A 22,551-nucleotide genomic window follows, 5' to 3' on the forward strand; every position below is an offset into this window, starting at 1 on the left:
AGTATTCAGCTGTCTACTAAACCCAAGTAATTTTATAATCATTAGAAACCTTTTTTTTCTCTCTTTATGATCCTTATTACACTCCTTTTCCCAGCATCTTCTCTTTCTTGCAATGTCATGTTTCCAGTCTCCACCTTCTGTGAGTACTCCCTCTTGAAAATGCATAATCCTGATTAATAATGACCTATTTGCCCGCAGTTTTGCATTAAGGGGCAGCTTGATGGAGTCCAGTATAAATCTTTTCACTATGTAGGTTTCCTTCCAAGCTGCCAGGCACCCATCCTTCCTGTCGAGAATGGCATCTTTCCTTAGTCGCATTCTTTTCTATGCTAAAATTATTACTCCTCTTTGTCTTCCCTTTTGGTAGGATACTTGTGCCAGAAACTGCTCCCACTCGGGGGATACGAGGTGTGCAAAATGAGGGTAATAACAAGTAGACAACAACGGTAATTTTATGCACTATTCCCTACTTAGCAGTGTTGCAAGAGAGACGCTCATAAACATCTTCCTTTCTTAATAGATTATATATCCTATCCATTTTCACCAGATTTGTCTACCCCTTTACATTCCATGTGGCTATATTTATCATTCCCAGTGTGTTTTAGAAAATTCCGCTATAGCCTCTTTCACCGTTTCCTTTTCTTTCTGTTGTTCATTGCTCTGGTTTCTCTACAACCTCTTTCAGATACTCATTTTCTCATTATTTCTTTCTTTTTCTGCACTATTTATTTTTATTGTACCCGCCCGATCTTATTGCTTTATTCTGCCCTCCTTATCTTTCTTCACTGACTCACCAAGAATACAAAATTTTTAGTGAAAGGTTTTGTGAAATTATCGCCCCATAAGCCTGACTAGCTTGGTCTGCAAAGCTATGGAAACGATCATCATGGACCTCATAAATAAAGATATTGGGGACCTACAGACACTGGATCTTACCCAGTTCGGCTTTAAGGGCAGATCCTGCCTCTTAAGCCTGGTTGATTTCTTTGAAACAGTCACCAAGGCCATTGACGAGGGGAAGGTGGTCCACACAGCCTACCTGGACCTCGCAAAAGCCTTCGATACAATATCCCACTCTGGCATTATAGATAAGCTCACCAGCTTAAATATAAACCCCTATGTCACTAGATGGGTTGCAAACTGGCTCAAGGACAGAACCCACATGGTTAGAATTGCTGGAGCCATGTCAGACTCCAAACCAGTTACAAGTGGTGTCCCACAAGGCTCAGTCCTGGGACCTCTCTTGTTCGGTATATATTTCTCGGAGGTACAGGCCAACACGGAAGGACTGTGGCTGACCAAGTTCACAGATGACTGCAAACTGGGTGCCATAATCGACTCTCCGGCCGACACAAGCATCCTCCAAAAGGGCCTCATAGAAACAGACAACTGGTGCCAGAGCCATGGCCTCAAGCTAAACGTCAAAAAGTGTATAGTCATCCCTTTGGCAAAACAAAGTGCCCACAAATTACCACATAGGTGGTAATCCATTAAGTACGGAAGAAGTAATTAGGGACCTGGGGACCCAAGTTGATAGCAATCTCCCATTTGACAACCACGTGGCCGAAGTGGTTAGAAAAACATTTTATATAGCCCACCTAATCATGAAGGGATTCACATCTAGATCAGGGGAGGTCATCGTGCCTCTTTGCTCATCCCTCATCAGGCCCATTATTGAGTATAATGCCCCTTTTGGGATGTACCTTACCAGACACCTGCAGCAACTGGAAAGACCTCAAAAGTACCTCACCAAGAGGATCAAAGGGCTCAGACAGATGCCATATGCTGCCCGTTTAAAGAAACTCCAGCTTTACTCAGTGGCATACCGCCTGCTCAGAGGCGATCTGTGTCTGATGTATAAAGCCATGTCCAACCCGGAATTAATGGACATGCTGCACCTCAGAAAATCCAAATCCCATCGAGCTACGTGCTCAAGAGACTTGAACCTCAGCACTGAAATAAATAGGACATGCTGGAGGGACAGATTCATAACCCAGAGGCTCCCTTCACTCTGGAATAAAATCCCAGTCCAGGTTAGGCAAAGTCCCTCATTGACTCTCTTCAAGAGGAATCTTGATGAGTGGATGGGAGATCGTAGGTTTACCCTGGGTATCACTTCTGTGTCACTGTTAGACAGAGGCACAGTATACTAACCTCGAAAAAGGGCATAGCAAAATTAATTTAAAATGGGTGGCGAAAGCCAAACACACTCTGGCTAGGCTTATAAATGCCCTAGGGCAGATAGCCTAGTATGAACCTATGAACCTATAATATGCAGATTTAATCTTTTCTCTAATTTCTCATGCTCTCCATAACTATAAACAATGTTGTATACTTACAAGGAATGAGCTGTTACCCTCATTTTGCACACCTCGTATTCCCCCTTCAAAAGAGTGGGAGCAGTTTAACTGCTGTTTTTAGCGGTCTTCTCCTTATTTCAATTTTTATTGTGTACCTAATCTCCCCAGCTGTGATCTCCTTTGGATGTATCAAATCAGCAATGAGTTTGCCTAGTGTTTTCCTTGGAGAAATTTTTCTTTCCTGATATTCTTTTAAAAAGTTTTAACACCCTATGTATTCCCATCCCCCATTTTGCCACTCCTTTCACTGCTGTATCCCACTTCATTTCTACTTTACACTAACTTTGCTTGGAGCTACATCCCTTTACACACTTTTTGTGCCCTCTTCACAATGTACCAATATACCTCCTGTCGTACTGTGACATTCCTCCTTATCCCATTCTTATCCTTGAGATCCCAATAACAAGTAAATTGTTCTTTTTCCAAACTAACATAATGTGTACCCTTTTCTGTTTTTTTTTTATTATTTATTTATTTTTTTATTTTTTTGCCGTGCATGTATTTTCACCCCAACTCTGTTTTGATAGACATGTTGCCAGTCTGCTTATGAGCTTGATCCACATTTTTAGACTTCATTCCTTAGCTCCTCTGTTTATACTTTTCAGTGACTGCCACTCTCTTTGCAACATTCTCCATGCTCACTTTTTTCTTGTATTTGCATTTTTACTCTCTGGACATCCCTTATATTTTAACACCCATATTGCCAACTTTTTCCATCCCTTGTCTTGTTACCACTCCTCCTCTTCCCTCCCTTCAATAACTGTAAAACCCATTTGGTTTATAGTCCTAACTTATATGATGTGGCTCAACACCCCTGCACTGGGCAGCAGAACTAGGAAAAGAAAAGGGAGCTGGTCAACAAAAATAAAATAAAGTAAAATTTTACATTCATTTTTTCATGTTATTAAACGAATCTTAATCTAACTATTGGCTATAAATGTTTTGTTGTGGTTAAAATATGGTTGTACCTGCTCAATTCTGTTAGGGCTGTTTATGGTACACACGTGGTGGTGTGAACCTTGTTTCTAGATTGTCAATGTTAAAGTGACACCCTGACCTCCTATGCAAAAATGAGTAAAAAGGTGTTGTGGATGGATGAATGTCCATCTCTATCATTCTTCAGACAAGAAACTCCTTCCTCCCTTGTCCTATTTTCACTGTTTTTCCCATGAGTGTCACTTATTTTTATTAGTCTAAATTCATCTGGTCAGTTTCATTTCACTTGTCATTAGTAAATGTTTTAATGTTCCACATATCTGTTGTCAACATCTTTCATTTGATGGCAGTTTCTTACCTAATGATCAGCATTTTTTCCCTTCTCCTGCTTTCAGCTCCTCTCATTTCTTTGTCCCTTTCTGCTTGGAGTACTTGAAGAATCTCTACCTTCTGTCTCATATTACTTAAAAAGAGGAAAACATATTTTCGGCATTGAATTGTCTGTGTTCTGTGATCACTTCTCTTACCTCAGCTTCTCCATAACTCCATTACCTTCATGGCCAAATCTGATACTTTGAGTTTTGGCCTGCCAGAAAAAAAAAAAAACACTTTGGGTAAATAATTTTAAATTGTAAACCTGCGTGTTTTCTGTGCAAGTAGAAAGGCTGTCTTCCTGCAGTATGTTGAGGTTAAAAAATCATAAGTCTCCATAGACTTTAGCCTCTCTGCACATAATTTTATGTCCATGTTTGCATAATTGGGACTTTTTTTTTTTGTTAAAGCATACTTTGCAAAGCAGACTAAGACTGGCCTTTTAAATTGCCCCACCCCTCTCAATGGATTCCAGAATGTCTGATGTGCCTTCTCAATATGCATCTCTTCAACTTGTCTATACCGTTTCTGCATAAAAGCTTTACAGTCCCTGCCTTTCTTGCCCTCTGTAATTCCAGCGAATCTGAAGATTTTTTCTATGTGACCTATCCTCTTAGACTACTAAATTATCTTCCCACAGTTCCACTTTAGCTTCTGTTGCCTCCAGTCTACAATCTTTAGTTTTCCTGTAGTAAGTTCTGCAAAAGGTCTGAGTGCTCATTCACCACTTCTGTGACTTTCAAAATTGTTTTGTTTGTACCTTTTTGATATTCTAGTTTAATTTGCAGAACATATCCCTCAGTGGTCTCTCCCTTGACCCCTTCTACATGCTCACTGATGGCCCTTTTTGTGAGATGCTGCGTGTACTCTCTACTTTTTTTTTCTTTCTGCTTTTAATTTTTTTTTTGGATATTCACACTCTATTTATTTTGTTCAGAATGGCTTGCTGTTATTACTTTGTAAGCCAGACATCACTGGTTTACCAAGACATTTTTTCCAGTAGGAGTGAGAAGACTGGGAAGTGGTGCCTTTGCCCTGCTCATCCTACCAAAGTCCACAAATGTTTTATTTTTAAATTTATTCATGTACTGCATTTTGTTTACTGGTATGGTCCGACTGGGTAGACAAGCTGTCCCTTTTATTGGCACTCTGGGGAGAAAACCTCCACAATAAAATGAGTAAATAGTGCAACAGTAGATATTCTTATTGTCTAAAGTTGTATTAAATACATTGTTTGATTAAAAGAAAAAATACAGCTGAAGTGGAACTAGTACACAGTAGAATAACCGTGTCATAATGTGTTTATATTTGAAAACAAAGGTAATCCAGAAAGTTTTGAGTTGGGTCTGTTATTCCAGCTGTGACCCAGAGGGTGACAACACTAATGAGAAAGAGAGTATAAAGGATTAGTCTGGATAAAATCACTTTAGCTAGCAGATCTATGACACTCTGTCTGATGCTCTCCCCTGTGGGAGAAATAAAGAAACCCTGTTGAAGTTTCAAGTAGTTTATTCAGTTAAGCAGGTACATGGATGAGTGTTCTTGTTCTAATTGTCCGTGTACCCCCTTAACTGAATAAACTCCATGGAATGACAACAAGGAGGCTTTATTCTTCACACAGGGAAGGACATCAGAGAGAAAGAGAGTCTCCTAGAAGTGCTGGGTAAAGTGTTATTATTTGGACTAATCCTTTATATTGTTTTCCTGGATTACCTTTGATTCATTTTCCCACTTGTGGCAAAACCCTAAACATCCTGATCTCAGGACTGTCTTTCAAATTAAAACCTTTGTTGTTAGAATATCTAGTCTTATGCTAAGTTTATTTACACAGCTGTACTTTGTATTGTGTGAATTTCTACAGACAGTTAAGATGTTAAGTGGACAGAACAGAGTCTTTAAGGAAAGATTTAAAATTGTTCATATTCTTTTCAAGTCTGGATTGCTTACTGATTGCTTTAAAATTTGATACAAGAAAAATGGTAAGTCTTTTTCCTTATTTGCTCAGTCAGCCAGGGCAGTAGCTACTTATCATGTAATCTTCAAAAAAATTATCCTTGGGTGATATTTCTGCAGCAGCTACATGGGTTTCACTGCATACTTTCACAAGACACTGAAATCTGGATATGATCCCCAAGTATAGGTGTTCCTTTTGCAGCCAGTGGTGTCTTAGGCATGTTCCTATGAGGGCACACACCTAGGAGAATAACCAAGTTAAGAGTGTTTTTATTGTAGCCATTATGACATAACACCCCCCCCCCACACACACACACACACATCTTATGTATTGTTGGTATATGTCCATTCTGTAAAGTGTTAGAGATTGTGTGTAAAAGTTCCTTCATAATCTTTCTCATTTCTTCCAGCCTAACACAATATTGCTTTGTCTGAAATATCTGCTTTCTCTTTCTCTGCAGGCTAAACAGAAGGTTGATGCCCTCCACCTCCAACTACAAAACCTGTTGTATGAGGTGATGCATCTACAGAAAGAGATAACAAAGTGCTTAGAGTTCAAGTGAGTATGGAGTGGAGCATTTGACGTACATGTGATTGTTGTGGCAAGCCATGTTTTTTTCTGTCTCGTATGGTTTGTTACAGGGCTTGTGGTTTATAGTGGTTAGTATGCTGCAGTATTTTCTTATTTTAGGATTCACAGCATTGTCATGGTTGCTGGCAAGTTTCTCAGTTTATTGCTCTGCTACATGAGGTGGGGGATTGCTTCTACATACCCAACACAGCTGTGCTGCTTGGGGTTTATCTTATTGCTTTGCTGGGCAGATTGTTTTCTGTCTGCAGGGCTTAGAACCATATTGCTGCATCTCTAGCACAGTGGCGCTGCAGTAGGTTGAGAGGTTACTGCTTGCATCTCTGGTACAGCTCCATTGCATAGTACTTGCCTCAGTGCCGTATCCTCAACACATTTTTGCTCTGGGGAAGGGGGATCCCTTATTGCTGCATCCTGAGAATATTCCCACTATAGTGCTTGGTTCTCTTTACATTATTACACTTGGGATAGCCTTAATATGTGTAAAACCCTTTTCCTGCTGTAGTCATGCATAACCCTCCCACAGAAGGCAGTTCTCTTCTTGCTGTAGCCTACTTAACTCTGCCAAAGGGAGTGGTTTTCTGCATTCCTAAAATATCCCTAATATGGAGGTAGTTGTGTAAGAAATTGTTCACTTGTTTATTATCCATGGTGGCCCTGCACGGTGGGTGTTACTGTTAACTCCTTACTCTTCAGTGTTGTGAGAGACGCTTCTTTCATTTGTTCTATATTTGTGATAGTCCTGAAAAATGCAAATCTTTTCTAATTAATCTTCCTTAACAAAGAGCATATTAGTTATCCTTGTCCTTGCACTTCCTACTGGGTGTTAACTCCTATATACCTTTATTGTTGCATTTGTGTTGTCTTTCTCTGCATTTTGGAGAATATTATTCCTAGTTTGCTTTCACTTTAACAGGTCAAAACATGAGGAAATTGACTTGGTGAGTGTAGACGAGTTTTATCGGGAAGCCCCTACAACAATTTCTAAACCAAATACTACCAAAATTGATTCCCATCAGCAGACACTAGCCCGTCTTGACTGGGAGCTGGAACAGAGGAAAAGGTAAAAATAACATACTGGCTTTAATTTAATATTCATGTTGTCCTGCTCCATTTTCTGTTAAATGTGTTTAACTTGAGGGATTTGATCAAAACATGTGACTACGTGGATTTTATAGAGTAATTTAAGTATTCAGTGCTATAATATTTCATGTTCTGTACATTGTAATTTTTCATTAAGCAGTTTTAAAGATTTGTTTAAAAAAATTGCAGAAGTACATATTTGTAGGGAACTAGTGTGACACGTGCCCTTTTTTCTCTTTTCCTGTGTGTTGTACACCATTTGTAGATGTAACCTACATTGTTTACGTAATATTTGTTGTATTAGGATTCATTATTTATTTTGTTTTGGTAAATAGATTGTTCACCTGGGCAAGGCCAAAGGCCATTTTCAGTGCAAGTCCAGAGAGAGAGAGCACTTCCCTGAGTATTACAGGTGTTACACAACATGCAGATGATAACACTGCTTTGAAGCCAGCGTACATGACTGAGTACACACATATACACACAGCGTACAAAGTGAAAAGTGCCATCACCCCTTAATTTGGGCTTGTCTGTCCTTTGCTAAGCAAGTCTCAGATCAGACACAAGGTAGAAAAGCTTAATTAGGTGCAGAAAACGACTCCTCTAAAGAAAAAAAATGAAACTTAAAAAAAGGAAGGTGATCAAGAATGGAGCAACTTTAGAGCTGCACAGGCTGGATGGAGTGGAGGTGAGATTTATGAGTACTCTGTGTGTGGTTGTTTGACTGCAAGAACATTGGAAAAGCAGAGGTTGAGGGATTTACAGGACACTGGTGTTCTTATCAGTGATTTGAATTTAGAGGTAGTAGTGGATTGGCTAGTCAGGTGAGAAAGGATTAAGTAATAATGGAGAATAGGAGAGAGCAGGAGGACATCAGAATGGGGTGGGACAAGGTAGGGTGAAGAAAGTTAGAGGACTCAATGAACAGGAAGATGGAGGTTGAGATCATCGGAGGCATGCATATAAGTGAGATAGAAGGATGTGTGAGAGATGAAGCCATAAACAAAAGTTTTTAGAGGAAAAAGTCAGGGTAGAATGGTAGGTACAAACAGCAGTGACAAGTGATGAAGTGGAGGCAAGAACCAGACATTGCCATGCAGGAGTCCAAAACCACAAAGGTGAAGAGAGAAGTGATCGAGGAGAGGCACTAAGCCATATGAGAGCATCAGAAGGTGAAAGGGACAGAACAATAGATAAGGCTTTTAGCAAGAGTACAGGAGATACTGAAACTGGATTGGATCATGTTGAGCAGAGTGAGAGAGAAGCAACTAGCACATACATTGAGATGGACTGCTAGTGGTAAAAATGGAGAAGGAAATGTTTGCAAATAGGTGGGGCCCTGGTGTTGGGTAGGAGATGGTTTGAAACCCTGAAATGCACACAATCAAAGCAATGTTGCACACTAGATTTAGGCTTTTCACTGCTTAGCTGCTGACAGTGTTCTAATGCTTGATCCAGTTAATGCAACATGTGATCACAGAGAAGGACATGAGCACAAAACTGGTTTCTGTCTTAGTTCTGACTGATTTGACAGTCTTCAAGCTTGTAGAGAGAAGGAAGAAGAGAAGAAAGCAGGAGGCCACAGAGAAAAGTGGAAAGGACCAAAAGTAAATTTTTCACTGGGTTTTCACTAATTGAATGCATTACAAGGACTCCACTAACTTCCTGGTACTAGCTCTGCAGTGTACCGGCTTCAGGTGAGGATAGAGGCTTCTACGTCCCAGTGACAGAAGCTTGGGTTCCACTGAAGGATCAAAGTGCCTGATTTGGATTGGCTGACTTCTGCAGGGATGGAGACTTGATTTTGATTGCCCAGCTTTTGTTGAGCTGAAGCCTGACAGCATGATTTTGTAAAGAAGTGTCTACTATAGCAAAGACCTTATGCATTGCACCTTTGGATGCCACCAATGTCTTTGGTTCCACAACACATCCTTCTGGACTGAAAGAGTTCATACTTGTCCTGCAGTGGACAGTGATGATCTGTTTGGGAACATTGTTGTATGGTTAAACAAGGGGAAGGTGGTATCCCTATTATTTTCATTGGAGGACATGTGCCATACTAAGAAGCTTAAGCTTGGGGACATCTAAACCGGATTGTTACCCCTATTAATGCCGCCACCACAAGAATGGGCTCCACTAGCACATGGATTTCTTCACTTTCTTCAAAGTTTGTGTACTGAACCAGCACAGCCATCTGCATCATAAGTCCCATCTTCCAAATCTCTGCTGATTGGAATTCCTACTCCACTGATTTAGAGAAAGTGGAGGGGAGAATTGGACTCTAGTTCACAGGAGGTGCTCAGTCACTTGGCTGTATGGGTTGTACCCTGCCTAGGATTCAGTAATTGGACAGATTCACAAGGCTCCTGTCTCCTTCCTACATCTTCACTGTGACTGCTGAATGGACAGCCCAGAGGAGTAAAATCAACAGTTGATTGAAGAAATTCATCAGTACTTTCCTGTCGTCTTGAGAGAAAGAAGCTCTGAGGTTCCACAGGAGCAGCAATTGGCCTTTAAGCTTCATTTGTCGAAGATAGGGACCCGACAGGAGAACCATTCCACACAGAAATTGTTGCCTTTTAGGAAAATATTGCTATATTTTATTTGGTGACTAAAAGCAGAATTTACTTTTTTTTTTTTTTTTATAAAGAAAAATAGTATTTTTTCTCAGTATCTGAAGTTTCCTGTTAGGATCTACTGTTTTCAGCTAAGGGTTTGTTTTAGGATTTGGGGGCTGTTTTGTGGTAAAAGTGTACTATTTATGTAAACTTGTAGTTTTTTTTTTTTAAGAATTTAAAGGTTGGGGAGAGTTTTAAGTGTGCAGAAAATGGGATATGTTTAGTGTTTGTGTACACTTCGTGACAATCTACCTGTTATTCTTTCAGTCAGTGTGCATTGTAAACAAATGCTTTATTTTGGACAGGTATTTTTCTGTACTTTTATTGGAAAAAGGGACTGTGAGGTAAGTCTTTGTGAGCTGCTTGTGTGCACTAATGTGACAGCTCACTTTCTGACTGACTCATTCCGGCAATGCTTACTGGTATTCAGGCATGGTTCTCTGCTACAGCGTAGGTACTTGCTCTGGTCCTGCTGTCTCTTTTGCGTCTGTACATAAAAAGAAGAAACAACACAGTAGAGAGCCCTTGCCACCATCATGAGAACAGGTTCCTCTGGTGTAGTTCTTTCAGCCACCATGGACCGAGCGTCAGACAAGTCCTCTTCAGCTGTTCCAGTGTCTGATTCGGGCATGGGTGATCCATCTTCTTTGGGTCTGAGAGACATTTCTTTGGATGTGTCTAGAGGTAATTGGGAAAGAGACCTCTTGACAGGACTGAGGTGCCATCTCCTTGTCAGTCTTAGAAATAAACACAGAATGTTGTTCATCTGAAGGCCTGGTGTCTGTTCATAATGATGATGATCTTACCATAGACAAGTAGCTATTAAAGGCTGTTAATCCTGGTATTAAAAAATCATTATCTGAGGGAAATTTCACTAAAGAAAATTCCTGAGGAAAATCTCAGGTGACTCTGAAATTAACAGAGACAGGACTTCTCCTACAAATTCCCAAGCTCATAACTCTCTGATTCTGAGAAAATGTGGTCTTCTCCACCTCCTTTAGAGAAATTTTCTTTCTGTTTCCAGGATGAATGAGGTATTCTTTTGGAGCAAGCAGATGTTCTTCCTGCATTGAGTAGATGTTATGTTACAAGTGGGTATGCCTCATTCTACGCCCATCTGTTCCATTTTGTCAACCTTGGAGGATGTTTAAAGCTGCCTTTAACATTCCTAGCTCTTGACCTTCAGTCACTGAAAAAGCAGATAGACTGTATAAAGTATCTCAAACAAACGCATTTTTGTTTTCTCATCTTAGTTTTCATCCAGCTGCTATATCTACCTCCTTGCCAGCTGGGAACCCACTAATTAGTATCAGTGCCTCCCCAGTGGACAAAGAAGGCAAGATATTTGACAGATTTGTTAAGACAATTTTCTGTTCTTCCACTTCGACTTATAGAATTCTTAACAATCAGGCACATATGTGGATATTTATGGCCATGGCAACTGCTAAAGTTTTGAGGAGGTATGCCTGGCATAACTCCCAACTGTACCGATTTTCACAGAATATCCAGATGTTTGCCTCATATTTTTGGTCCCCTTTTCATAAAAATTGTGTTTTTCTGGCAAATTAGTGGCAAATCATTAAAGACTGATGTTAGAAAATAATGACAGACATTTGAGTTTTAGACTGCTAATGCAAAACCTGTTCTATCAACTTTCTAAGTTTGCAAGAGCAGTATTTAAAAATTGTCCCTGTTTTGGGGCCTTTGTCCCACGTTTATATATGGCTTTGTCCAGATTTCTTGCTCTAAGAGGTTAACTGGTATAAATTGCCTGGCTACATAAAAAATTGCTGGTAAAGTAATGTCTGAGATTTGAAACTCAAGTCTAGATGAGGAGATTTTGTTTGGCCCTTATTCTTCTCAAACACTTTGATGAAGGAAAGACACTGATTCAGGGAATGAAGATTTTTCAGACCCCACATTACAAATATCCCAAATCCTCTCTCCCCTTTCAAAAGCAAAATGAGCAGTCTCCGCCTCCTCAAAAAAGAGATTTTAGGATGGTAGCAATAAAAAACACAATCTTTACCAAAAAAGGGACAGTCTAATGCTTCATAATCACTATGGCAGCATTCTATCCCACCTCCACATGCCTTGTGCCTCTGTCTGTCTAAATTTGTCCTAGAAATTGGCTGTTTACATTCCCCTATAGCAACAGAATATGTGTCAGACTCTTGGAAGCTAAAAGTCATTGCACTTGGCTACAAGTAGTTGCACTTGGCTACAAATGCCCTCTTTCAAGGGAGTTTCCACCCATTCTCCAATCCAAACAGATTTTTTTCCTTCAGGTTCTTTAACATTTACTCACCCTAGGAGTTTTAGAATGCCTTTAGATCAAAACAGCAAGGGCTTCCCTTAATTCACAAATGTTACTGGTTTTAAAGAAAGAACTTTCATAGAGACCATTTTTAGAGCTTTCCTTTCTCAATCTGTATGTGAAAGTACCAAAATTCAAAAATGCTGACCCTTCAAACCCTGTAACGTCTCATCCCTCATTTAAGTGTTTTGGGAGCATTTTATATAAAGGATATTTGTCATCACATTCCCATACCTACAGACTTCAAGAAGTTTCTCATTCTTTGTCTCTGGGTTGCGTAATTAGTTCTCTGTATTCACGTATGTTTACAAAGTGTCTAGCTCCAGTTTTAACTCACTGCAGACTGCATGGCATTTGCATATTTCCTTCTTTAGATGACTTGCTTATCTTTACAGTGTTTTCCCCATATGTTGAGTCCCTAACATGGATTTATCTTTTCTTACCATTTTGGGATTTCAGATAAATGTACAAAAATCGACTCCCAGCACACACGACTAGGTTTCTGGGCTGCCTTATAGACACTTCTCAGCAGAAGACTTTAATGTTAGAGAAAAGTGAATCTTTATTTAGAAACTTTCTTGAGCTTGTTTAATCAGCCTTAAACATTTCCAAGGGAATAGCTCAGGTTTCTCATGTGATTCCTCTCACCAGAACACTAAAAAATGTGAATCTGGACACAATTAAAACTCCAAACACTGTGGTGTATGTTGAGCACTTTTTCGTTTAATGTTAACTATCTTCTTCAGAACAAACGGACATTACAAATGAGACTATTTAAATACAAATGGATTAATTGTTGAACCAATCACAAGTTGCTTCATTCAGTAAGAAACCATCAGTCAATTATAAAAATATACACAACTTAAAGGAAAACCATGTGTGTAAGAGTTTTTAAACTTACTGAGGTAAAATAATTTTTGTTTATATGTATATAAAAAAATCCAATCAATTTTCTTATAAAAACTGATTAAAATTAATACAAGAAGAATCTATGAACCTGTACTGTTTACAGTCATAGCAAGGGTAGGTGCCCACAGGTCCTTTAACCCTTTTCGGTTCGCTGATCTCCAAAATAGACTTGACACTAACTACTTTTTTATAAATTAAGTTGGGATGTTCTCCTATGACTCTAACCAAGTCACTGTTGCCCAAAATCACCTTCCAGTTGTTCACAATGGCCTGTTTAACTTTATACAAGTCTAAACTGATAAACTGATGGGCACTGGAAAGACACAAGTCCATCTTTTATCACTGTCATTGTGTTTAGGGGTGAACCCATTTGTTAAAATAGGTGGGAATTTGTCCATTTTGACTAATAGAATTTCTTCAAAAATGTTCTTTAATTTGTCATATGGGTACCCCCTCTGTACAAACATACAAATCAGTTTGTTTGCTTCACTTATAAATTTCTCTTCTGAAATGATCCTGCTGAGTTGTATTATTTGCCCACGAACCAAGTTCAACTTCATGAACCTTGGATGTCCACTTTCAAGAAAGTGGAGAAAGTTGTTGGTATAAGTCTTTTTCCTATACACCATACTAGTAAATTTCTTCTCATTGGTGTTCATTGTGATGTCCAAATCCAGGAAGCACACATTCCTGCCTACTTCACCCATCACAAAATTAAGACCAAGTGGGTGTTTATTGACATCTTCCAAAAACAAATTTAATTCATCAACAAAAAACATTCCAAATGAATACCAAATAATCAATAAACCTCTGATTTAAAAAGAAACTAATCTGAATCTTTCTAACTTGGTCAGAAAGGACGACTCCCACCAACTTAAAACTAGGTTGGCAAAAGCGGGTGCAACATTCGCACCCATAGCCACCCCACAGGTTTGGCGATAAATCTTGCCATCAAATAAAAAGAAGTTGTTCCTTAAAACTATGTCCAATAATAAACAGATGGACTAAACCATAACATCACCATAAGTAGTGTATTCTGTCAAAAAGTTTTTAACAGCTTCCACTCCCATTTTCTGGTCTATTGAAGTGTACAGAGAAACTACATCAATTGTTACTAAAAAAGTCTCCATACCTTTAAATGTATATTGTTTCAACAAATCCAGAAACTGCTACAGATCCTTTAGAAAATATGGAGTTTTAACTACTAAAGGATTTATTAAATAATCCAAATAGTAGGAAACGGTGACAAACTTTTCTTTGCAGAAACAATAGGCCTAAAGGGTGGGTGACTGGAATTCTTATGAATTTTCAGAATTCCAAACAGCATACCCAATACCGGTTCATCAATGTAGAGAAATTCATAAGTGGCTAGATTAATGTAACTTTGATTTAATAAATCTAACAATTGCTGATCTATGTTCACAAATCTTTTCCTTACCAGATCCTTATTCACAAGTTGGTAGTTCTTTTTATCACTTAAAAGTTCAAACATACTTGACTGGTAGTCTACTACTTTCATAATGACCAATCCATTCCCTTTATCTGCTTTCATGAACCGGTATTGCTTGCTTTTCCTTAAAGCCACTAGGCATTTCACCAGGTTACACATGAAAAGAGCTTGCTGGTTTGTGGGGGGGACCCCAAATCTTCATCCTCTGGAATTTCCAATTTCATTGTGGGTCTTATCAAAATGGAACTGCATTGGTGGAGACAACAGATTGCTCTAAACCAGTCTGTAACTACACATACCTCAGATTTTGCTTGGGCAGCAGTTTCTTTTTTTTTGGCGGGGGGGCTGTAGAATTCCTCAGATGGACCAAAACACTTAAATGTCAAATGCTGGCTGTGTTCCATGTCTTTAAAGTTTCTTCATCTGTGGTCTCCTGGACTTTTCAGTTTATTAGATGACACCACATTCTGTGGTACATAACTGGGAGAGGGGGAATCATAGCCTCTGTGCAGGCTGGCTGTGATGGCTTGGGAGCTATCTCCAAAGCATTCCTCAACTCTCCAGTCTTGGATTCCTTCAGAGCAAAATGTGGCAGACAAACTGAGCAGGATCATGGGGGAACACCTTAATAGGTCTGATTGCCTCTTTTCAAAATGGGCAGTGAGCAAGTTTCACTTTACGGCTCCTTACAAGAAAGCATTTCCTTCCCTGTGGTTGGGAATGTTCTTCAGTTTCCACCCTTTCCGTTAATGCCAAGTGTAATTCAGAAGGACTCCAGAAATCAAAACTCTCATTTGGCCCAGTCAACATTGGTTCTGAGAAAGAAAAGTTTTTTTTTCAATATTTTTCACATGACTGTGAAATAGACGCACCCTGGAGATCTATTGACCATACAAAGCTCGATAAATTTCTAAATGTACTAGAATTAAAGTTGCCAACTCTGCAGGCACTTCTTCGTATTCTTTTTTTTTAAATTAACATCTTTATTAAATCACAACTAAAACATTGACACAGGTACACATGCATTAGTGTAGAAGATAACAAACCACAGTAACATTTTTTCGTGCAGTATACAAGTTTCCTTTTCATCAGTTTTCATTCACTGCCACATTGCATAAAATGTTCATTTTTCTCCTTTTTAACTTCACCTGAATGTTGTTCTGCATGTGTTCCCACAGATTCCATTTACTTCAATGTAGTTTGAGCTTTCCTTTTTCTAAGGATCCTGCATCTAGTTCTTTTGTCTCATTTGCAATATTCAGTACTTCAGTTACAGTTGGTTAATATTCTGATTTGCTTTTTTTCTAGTAATTACTTTTTTGGCAGTTAGTAGCATTAAACTTAGAAGGGGCTTAACTATGTCTAGGCAGTTAAGAGCCTGTGTCCCAGATCAAAATAATTATTTCCTTTGTTACAATGATATGCTTCCCCATAATTTCTGGGAAAACACCCTGAGTAGAATTTTTTAAAAGTCTGTTAATTTGTTACATTCCCAAAGCGTGTGTTCCCAAGGGTCTGAGTCGGTTGGTCAAAGGACCATATTGCCAAACCTGTATGGTCAGCGGTTCGGTTTGTTGAACCATTCTGAATGACATTGCAGTACAGTAGGGATCTGTGAATATGCCCTTTTCCCCACTGTAGTGCCATCTTGGAGTTGGTATAAATAATTAGCAGGGGGTAGGGGGTACAATGGGAACTTGTCCCCCTGCTGCAAAACTTGTGTTGTTGGTGTGTATATCATTTTTTCGATTAAATGCATTGTCGACCATATGGTCTTGAGAGTGTTTTTATAAACTGACATAAATCCATTCCCATTTACCTCTGTACACCTCCAACATTTGCTATCTGCCTGAGGAAAACCATTATCTGAAGTCTGCTTGGAGAGTAAAAATATCTCTGCAAATACTTTAAAGCAAAGTCTTAAACCTTCTGGACTCTGTTGTGTACTTGAGAGCCATGCAGATGTCTTTCCATTGTTCTTTGACTTTCCATTCTCCCTTCCCAATCTTTTCTTATTATTATCATGTAATATTTTGTATGCCTTACTAATTATTCCACGTTTAACGGATGCTTCTAAACTTGACTTACAAAAAAAAAAAACTCTACTGTAGCTGGTATTTCACTTAGCACTTCCATGTCTCTTACTTTTTGTCTATATTTTATCAGTACGTGGTATGGAAGTCCATCACTTTCTGCTTGGCCTCATCCCACTGTCAACTTTCCTTCCAATACTTTGGTTCCTTTGCTAATTTCCTCCATTAAATTCCAGCTCACGCTTACCTATTTTGGCACCCTTCCTTTTAGTCACCACTGTTAATAAAATCTTTCACCATTCTTGTATTGGCTTAGTTCTTGGAATGGGATGATGGTGTTGCTCTCCTTAAGAACCTGCATCCAAAATCCTTTTCTTTTCTTGCTTCTTGAATTCTCCCCAACCCCTTGTTTCATCATTACCCCATTGCACTTTGATTTATAACCTTCGGCTTGTTTGTATGTGAGCCAGAACTGCATAGTATCCTTTCAAATTGGGCAGTCCTAAACCACATTGGCTTTCTGGCGAATCCGCACTTAGCTGTTGCCATCTTCATCTCCCAAATATAACACTTCAGTTCTTTTTACTAATTACCACACACACCTTTTCCAGCGGCTAATTAATTTTATGTACAGGTCAAGCAATTTTTTTAAAGGGACTGAAAATATTTTAACTGCTTTTATCTTATTGTCCATATCCATGATCAAACTTCCAGTTTCTCAGTTTTTGTATTATTTTTAGAATTTTCTCATGTGCCCTTATTTGCCGTAACGGAGTCTTTTTTTTTTTTTAATCTATACTACTAAATACTTTGTCCTCATGAATGTGGGCATTGCTGAACCAATTCATGTGTGGGTACATGGCTTACTGCTATAGCCTTAGTTTTATTTTTTATTAGTTTTATCAACAGAAAATATGTGAAATGGTTTCAGAATGTTCAGCAACACTAATGTGTCCTTTTTTGGATCTTTCAAGTAAGTGCAACTAGTTTTTCTTGCGTTACCATACTAGTGTCCTTGAATTTGTGAGCCCCTTATTTTCTCTGCCAGGTGCTCTAAATGTAAAACAAAAGGGAGGGGGAGCCCTGCCTGATTCCTCTGTTCAAACACAGCTTGTTGGAGAGGAACCCTCACACCATACTTTCTACCCTTCATGCTTCCCCCTAATTAACTCTAACATTCTATCAAGAAATGCAAATACTTCATTGCCGTACTCATAAACTCCCAGTTTACACTGTTGAATTCTTTGCTATAGGACCTTCTGCTAATTGCAGTCTAGTCTTGCATTCTGCTTCCCTCTGAATCAAATGTTTGCTCCCCCTCCCTCTGCAAAGCTACATTAATCTGTAGCTATCAATTTTGGCAACACCCTTGTCATTCTCTTACTTAATATAGACATAAGCACTTTATAATCATGCTTTAAAATTTAAATTGATCTATGTGAAGCTGGATCTGAAGTTTTTTTATCCTCTTTAGGTAATAGCAGCCATCACAGCTTTCTTTCCAGGATGCTGATTCATAGGTGTGTACTAGGCTAATGGTCCTGGAGCCTTTACAAGCCTAGCCCAGAGGATTACCCTGGCATCATTCCACCTGACCTTAGTTCCCAGTGCCTCTGTCAAGTAGAGCCACTGGAGTGAACCCCGGGGTGAATTTTCTATTTCCAATCCACTCATCAAGATTTCTCTTGAAGAGGGCCAGTGAGTCGCTCCGCTTCACATGTATGGGAAGTCTATTCCATAGCATGGCAGTCTCTGGGTTATGAACCTGTCCCACCAGCTTGATGTTCTTCGTGTTTCACTGTGGCAGTCATTATATTTGGGTTATTTGCTTGCAGGTAGCCCTCAGTTGGCCTGATTATCAAAGTCTTGGGTCCTGTGTCGGTTGCTGTCTCATCTTCCATGACATTGGGTAGTCAGGGGTATAAAACATGCAGCCGAGTCCATTGCATCAGTCTTTCTTGCCGTGCAGTGCCCGAAGCAGAAGCAGTTCGCAAGTGCCGGTCGGCCAACTCCTGAAATTTTTGTTTTCGAGTTTCAGATCTGAAGTCTTCAACAAAGCTAAGTACCCCGTTGGGGATCCTTTTTCTTGCTCTAAACCGATATCAGTAAAAGTTAACAATTGTATTTCTTGTGGAAAGTGAGTACCTCATAAAAATTTTCATTTGTACTGCATTCCTTGCTTAGGCCTAGACCACGACGTCCCTCGCTGTCGATTTTGTGCCTTATTCAAACCTCGAACTATTCGTCGTTGGTTCATTTTCGCATCTAAATGTTTTGGTACTTGCTTCAATTATCCAGAAATGGCTTTGGTAAGTCATCCGACTACCGACATTCCAAAAACATGCAAAGATAAAGAAAGAGACAGACTGCATAGGTCCAAAGCTGCTGACGACGCTTCTGTTAAACTAGTCGCCAGTTCGCCTGTACTCAGTGAGGCGTCTTTGCAGCCCCTGATACCCGCTACATCAGATTTGCAGGCCTCTACTGAGGCCCATTCGGAGTCCGGTATGCCGCGAGATGCTTCTTCGACTGTGGAGCCTGCGGATGTCTCTACCTTGGATGGGTCCGGAGCCGCTGTGCAGGAACCAGCTTCTGAGGGTATATTCAGGCATATTAAACCGATGCCATCTTCTTCAAGGCCTAAAACTCGAGCCACGCCTAGAAAACTGACGCCCAGACCACATGGTCAGGCCCCTATGCCTAAAAAACAAATGATAAGAATGGCTGAAGACCTTATTACTCTAATCCGGGGAAGCCACCCTTCTCCCTTTAAGAGACCTAGAACTGATTTTCCTTCTGATTCTTCTGATCAGGATTCTGAAATTTGTTTTCTCTGATGACCAGGAGTTGCCCTTATCTACCTATGAGGATTCTGATGCAGAGGACTTCATTCCCTTTGCTTCCCCTCCAGAGGATTTCTCTTTTGGTGAAACTTTGCATACTCTTAGGGAGCATTTCTGCTAGGAAAGCCAGGATTACTCTGACTCCAAAAAGAGGCTTAAGATTCTTACTCCTTCCTTAACACAGGCTTTTAGCTATCCTTCCTGTACTGGACATTGTAGATGATGCCTTCTTGGAATCTAGCCTGGCCCCTGACACTTTGCCTCTGGCTCCCAGAAAACCTGACCGGTATTACAGAGTGCCTGACTCTCACAAGTTCCTCTTTAAGAATCCTGCTGCGGATCCTGAGACCATTTCACAGGGATCCAAATGCATTAAGGATACTACTGCCAAAAACCCTACCCCCTCTGATAGAGATTCCAGAGCCCTGGACAGATTGGGTAAGAAGGTATACACTTCTGCTACTTTGGCCATTAGGGCCTTAAACTGCCAGTTTCATGTGTCAAAGTATCAGCAGCATATTAACTGGATTGCTTAAACAGAAAATTATGTTGATTCCTGACTGTGCTGAAAATAAAGAATTACCGGATTTAATGCATTCTGCTGAACAAGTTGGAAAACATACTTTGCAATGTGGTTTTGATTCATTAGAGGCATCTTGCAGGGCTGCTGTCACTGGGTCTGAACTTAGAAGGCATGCTTGGCTTGAGGAGCAAACTTTGCCAGATCATGTTAAAGCTAAATTACTGGATGCTCCCTTAAACCAAGACCGCCTGTTTGGCAACAAAGCAGAAGAAGTACTTAAAAAGATGGAGGAAAAAGCTAACTCTATGCAAACTGTTAAAGATTTCCTGCAAGTACAGCCTCCCAGATTTAGTAGGCACTGGCCTTCTAAGAATTGGTCCTTTCCTGCCACTTCCAGGCCTTCTCAGTCTAAACTCAGGACCAACAGACCATCCAGGCTTCAGTGTCAAGGTACTCAGAGGCTTAAGTAGTGGGGGGGTCTCCCACTTCCAAAGCTGGAAGTAGTAAGACACCCCCCTATGGTAAACTGTCACAATGACTTAACTTTAAACCTTCCAAGCCCTGCTCAACTGACTGTTTCTTTAGGGGGGAAAGATCGCCCTGCATGCAAAAAACTGGGGACTCGTTACCCAAGACAAATGGGTTTTAAATATAGTTTCCCAAGGATACAGATTCTACTTTCACACCTTCTCAACCCCAAACGGTTGGCCAGACCTACCCCCAAATCAGTGGGCAGAGGCTCAAAACCAGGTTCTCTCTCTTCTAAGTATCAGGGCTATTCAACCTGTCCTAGAAGAGGAGTGGGGGCAAGGTTTTACTCAAGACTTTTCCTTGTTCCCAGAAAAGACCATTCCTGGCGTCCTATCCTGGACCTGTCTATCCTGAACACCTTTTTGGTAATTCCAAAATTCAGAATGCTAACTCTACATCAGCTGCTTCCCATGCTAAGCAAAAATGCCTGGTTGGCAAAACTGGATTTAAAGGAAACCTACTCGCACATCCCAATAGGGGAATCTTGCAGAAAATACCTACGCTTCAGAGCAGGCTACATGCACTATCAGTTCTCTGCACTACCCTTCGGCTTATCTACTGCACCTAGGGTATTCACAAATTGCCTAGCTCCAGTCATTGCATACTGCAGGCAAAGAAATGTTCATATATACCCATACCTGGACGATTGTCTAATTCAGGCAGAAAGCCAGGACATACTATTAAATCATCTGGCATTTGTAAAGAAATTACTAACTTCTCTGGGTACACCATAAACGAAAAGAAATCACAGCTAGTACCCTGCCAACAAATGTTATTCCTGGAAGCTAGCTTGAATACACCTTCCCAGATGGCCTACCTCACGCCAGAGAAACAAGTTTGACAACCTACTTCAAACTACTGGCCACAAAGACCCAGCTATCTGCAAGTGAAGTACTGCAAGCCCTGGGGTTCATGGCCTCTTGCGTTCTACTAATTCCATATGCAAGACTGCATATGAGGAAACTACAATGGTATCTAAAAAGCCTATGGTGTCAACATTCTCAGGACCTAGTATCAATGAATCCTATCATTCCTTGTCTAAAGACAGAGTTCCTTTGGTGGGCAGAGGCCTGCCACCACAGCAAGGGACTGCCATTCACTCTACCCCCTGCCGCCCAAACTCATAACAACAGACTCATCAGGCTGTGCATGGGGGGCTCATTTGACAGGGCAGTGCATTCAGGGCAAATGGAACTATAGTCAAATGCACCTGCATATCAATCAATAAGAAATGTTAGCTGTACAGAATGCTCTGACAGCCTTCAAGGACCACATTCTTCCAGGACAATTATTGGTAAAGACGGACAACACCACTGTTATATGTGGTACATAAACAAGCAGGGGGGATCCCACTCTTACCCTCTCTGCAGACTAACCATGGCTCTGTGGAACACAGCCTTGAGCTACCAAGTGCATCTACAAGCTCAATTCCTGCCAGGCAAGCTAAGTACACTGGCAGACGACCTAAGCAGAAATCTCATGGACCCACACGAGTGGAAACTGGAACCAAGGTTATTCAACATTTTGAGAAACAAATGGGGGAGCCCAGAGATAGACCTGTTTGCCTCCCCCTCAGAACTACCAGTTGGACAAATTCTGCACAAGGACTCCCCACAGAGAAGCTTGGAAAGTGGATGCCCTGTCCTTTACCTGGAACAGCCTATCAGTTTATGCCTTTCCCCCTCTGCCTGTCCTCTCCAAAGTTCTACTAAAGATCAAACAGGACAAACCAAGGACAATACCCATTGCACCAGACTGGCCATGCCAACACTGGTATCCCCTCTTCCGCAGCGTGTCACTACTGGAACCATGGCACCTGCTTCAGACCCCTTCCCTGCTGTTCCAGCAGGAGGGCCAAATTCTGCACCCCCAGATTCAAACCCTGAACCTTTCAGCCTGGCTAATTACCTGAGCTCACCGTTACCATCCCTCAGTAAGCAAGTGATGGATGTCATTCTGGAGGCAAGAAGGCCTAGTACTAGAAAATCATATGCTGAAAAATGGAAAATATTCTGTTCCTGGAGCCAAACTCAG

At 40.4% G+C, this 22,551-nt stretch overlaps 1 protein-coding gene across 2 annotated transcripts in view; it reads left to right on the forward strand.

Moving 5' to 3' along the window:
- The window catches only part of THOC5 (THO complex 5), a 1,209,707-nt gene that overhangs the window by 168,322 nt on the left and 1,018,834 nt on the right, over positions 1–22,551 (forward strand). For both annotated transcript variants that reach the window (XM_044068466.1, XM_044068467.1), the window contains 2 exons: positions 6,083–6,180; positions 7,127–7,273. In XM_044068466.1, the coding sequence (XP_043924401.1) occupies positions 6,083–6,180; positions 7,127–7,273 (245 nt within the window). The remainder of the gene's footprint in view (positions 1–6,082; positions 6,181–7,126; positions 7,274–22,551) is intronic.

The sequence above is a fragment of the Protopterus annectens genome, chromosome 4.part0 (genome assembly GCF_019279795.1).
Source record: "Protopterus annectens isolate FY-2018-M chromosome 4.part0, PAN1.0, whole genome shotgun sequence".
NCBI classification, from domain to species: Eukaryota; Metazoa; Chordata; order Ceratodontiformes; family Protopteridae; genus Protopterus; species Protopterus annectens.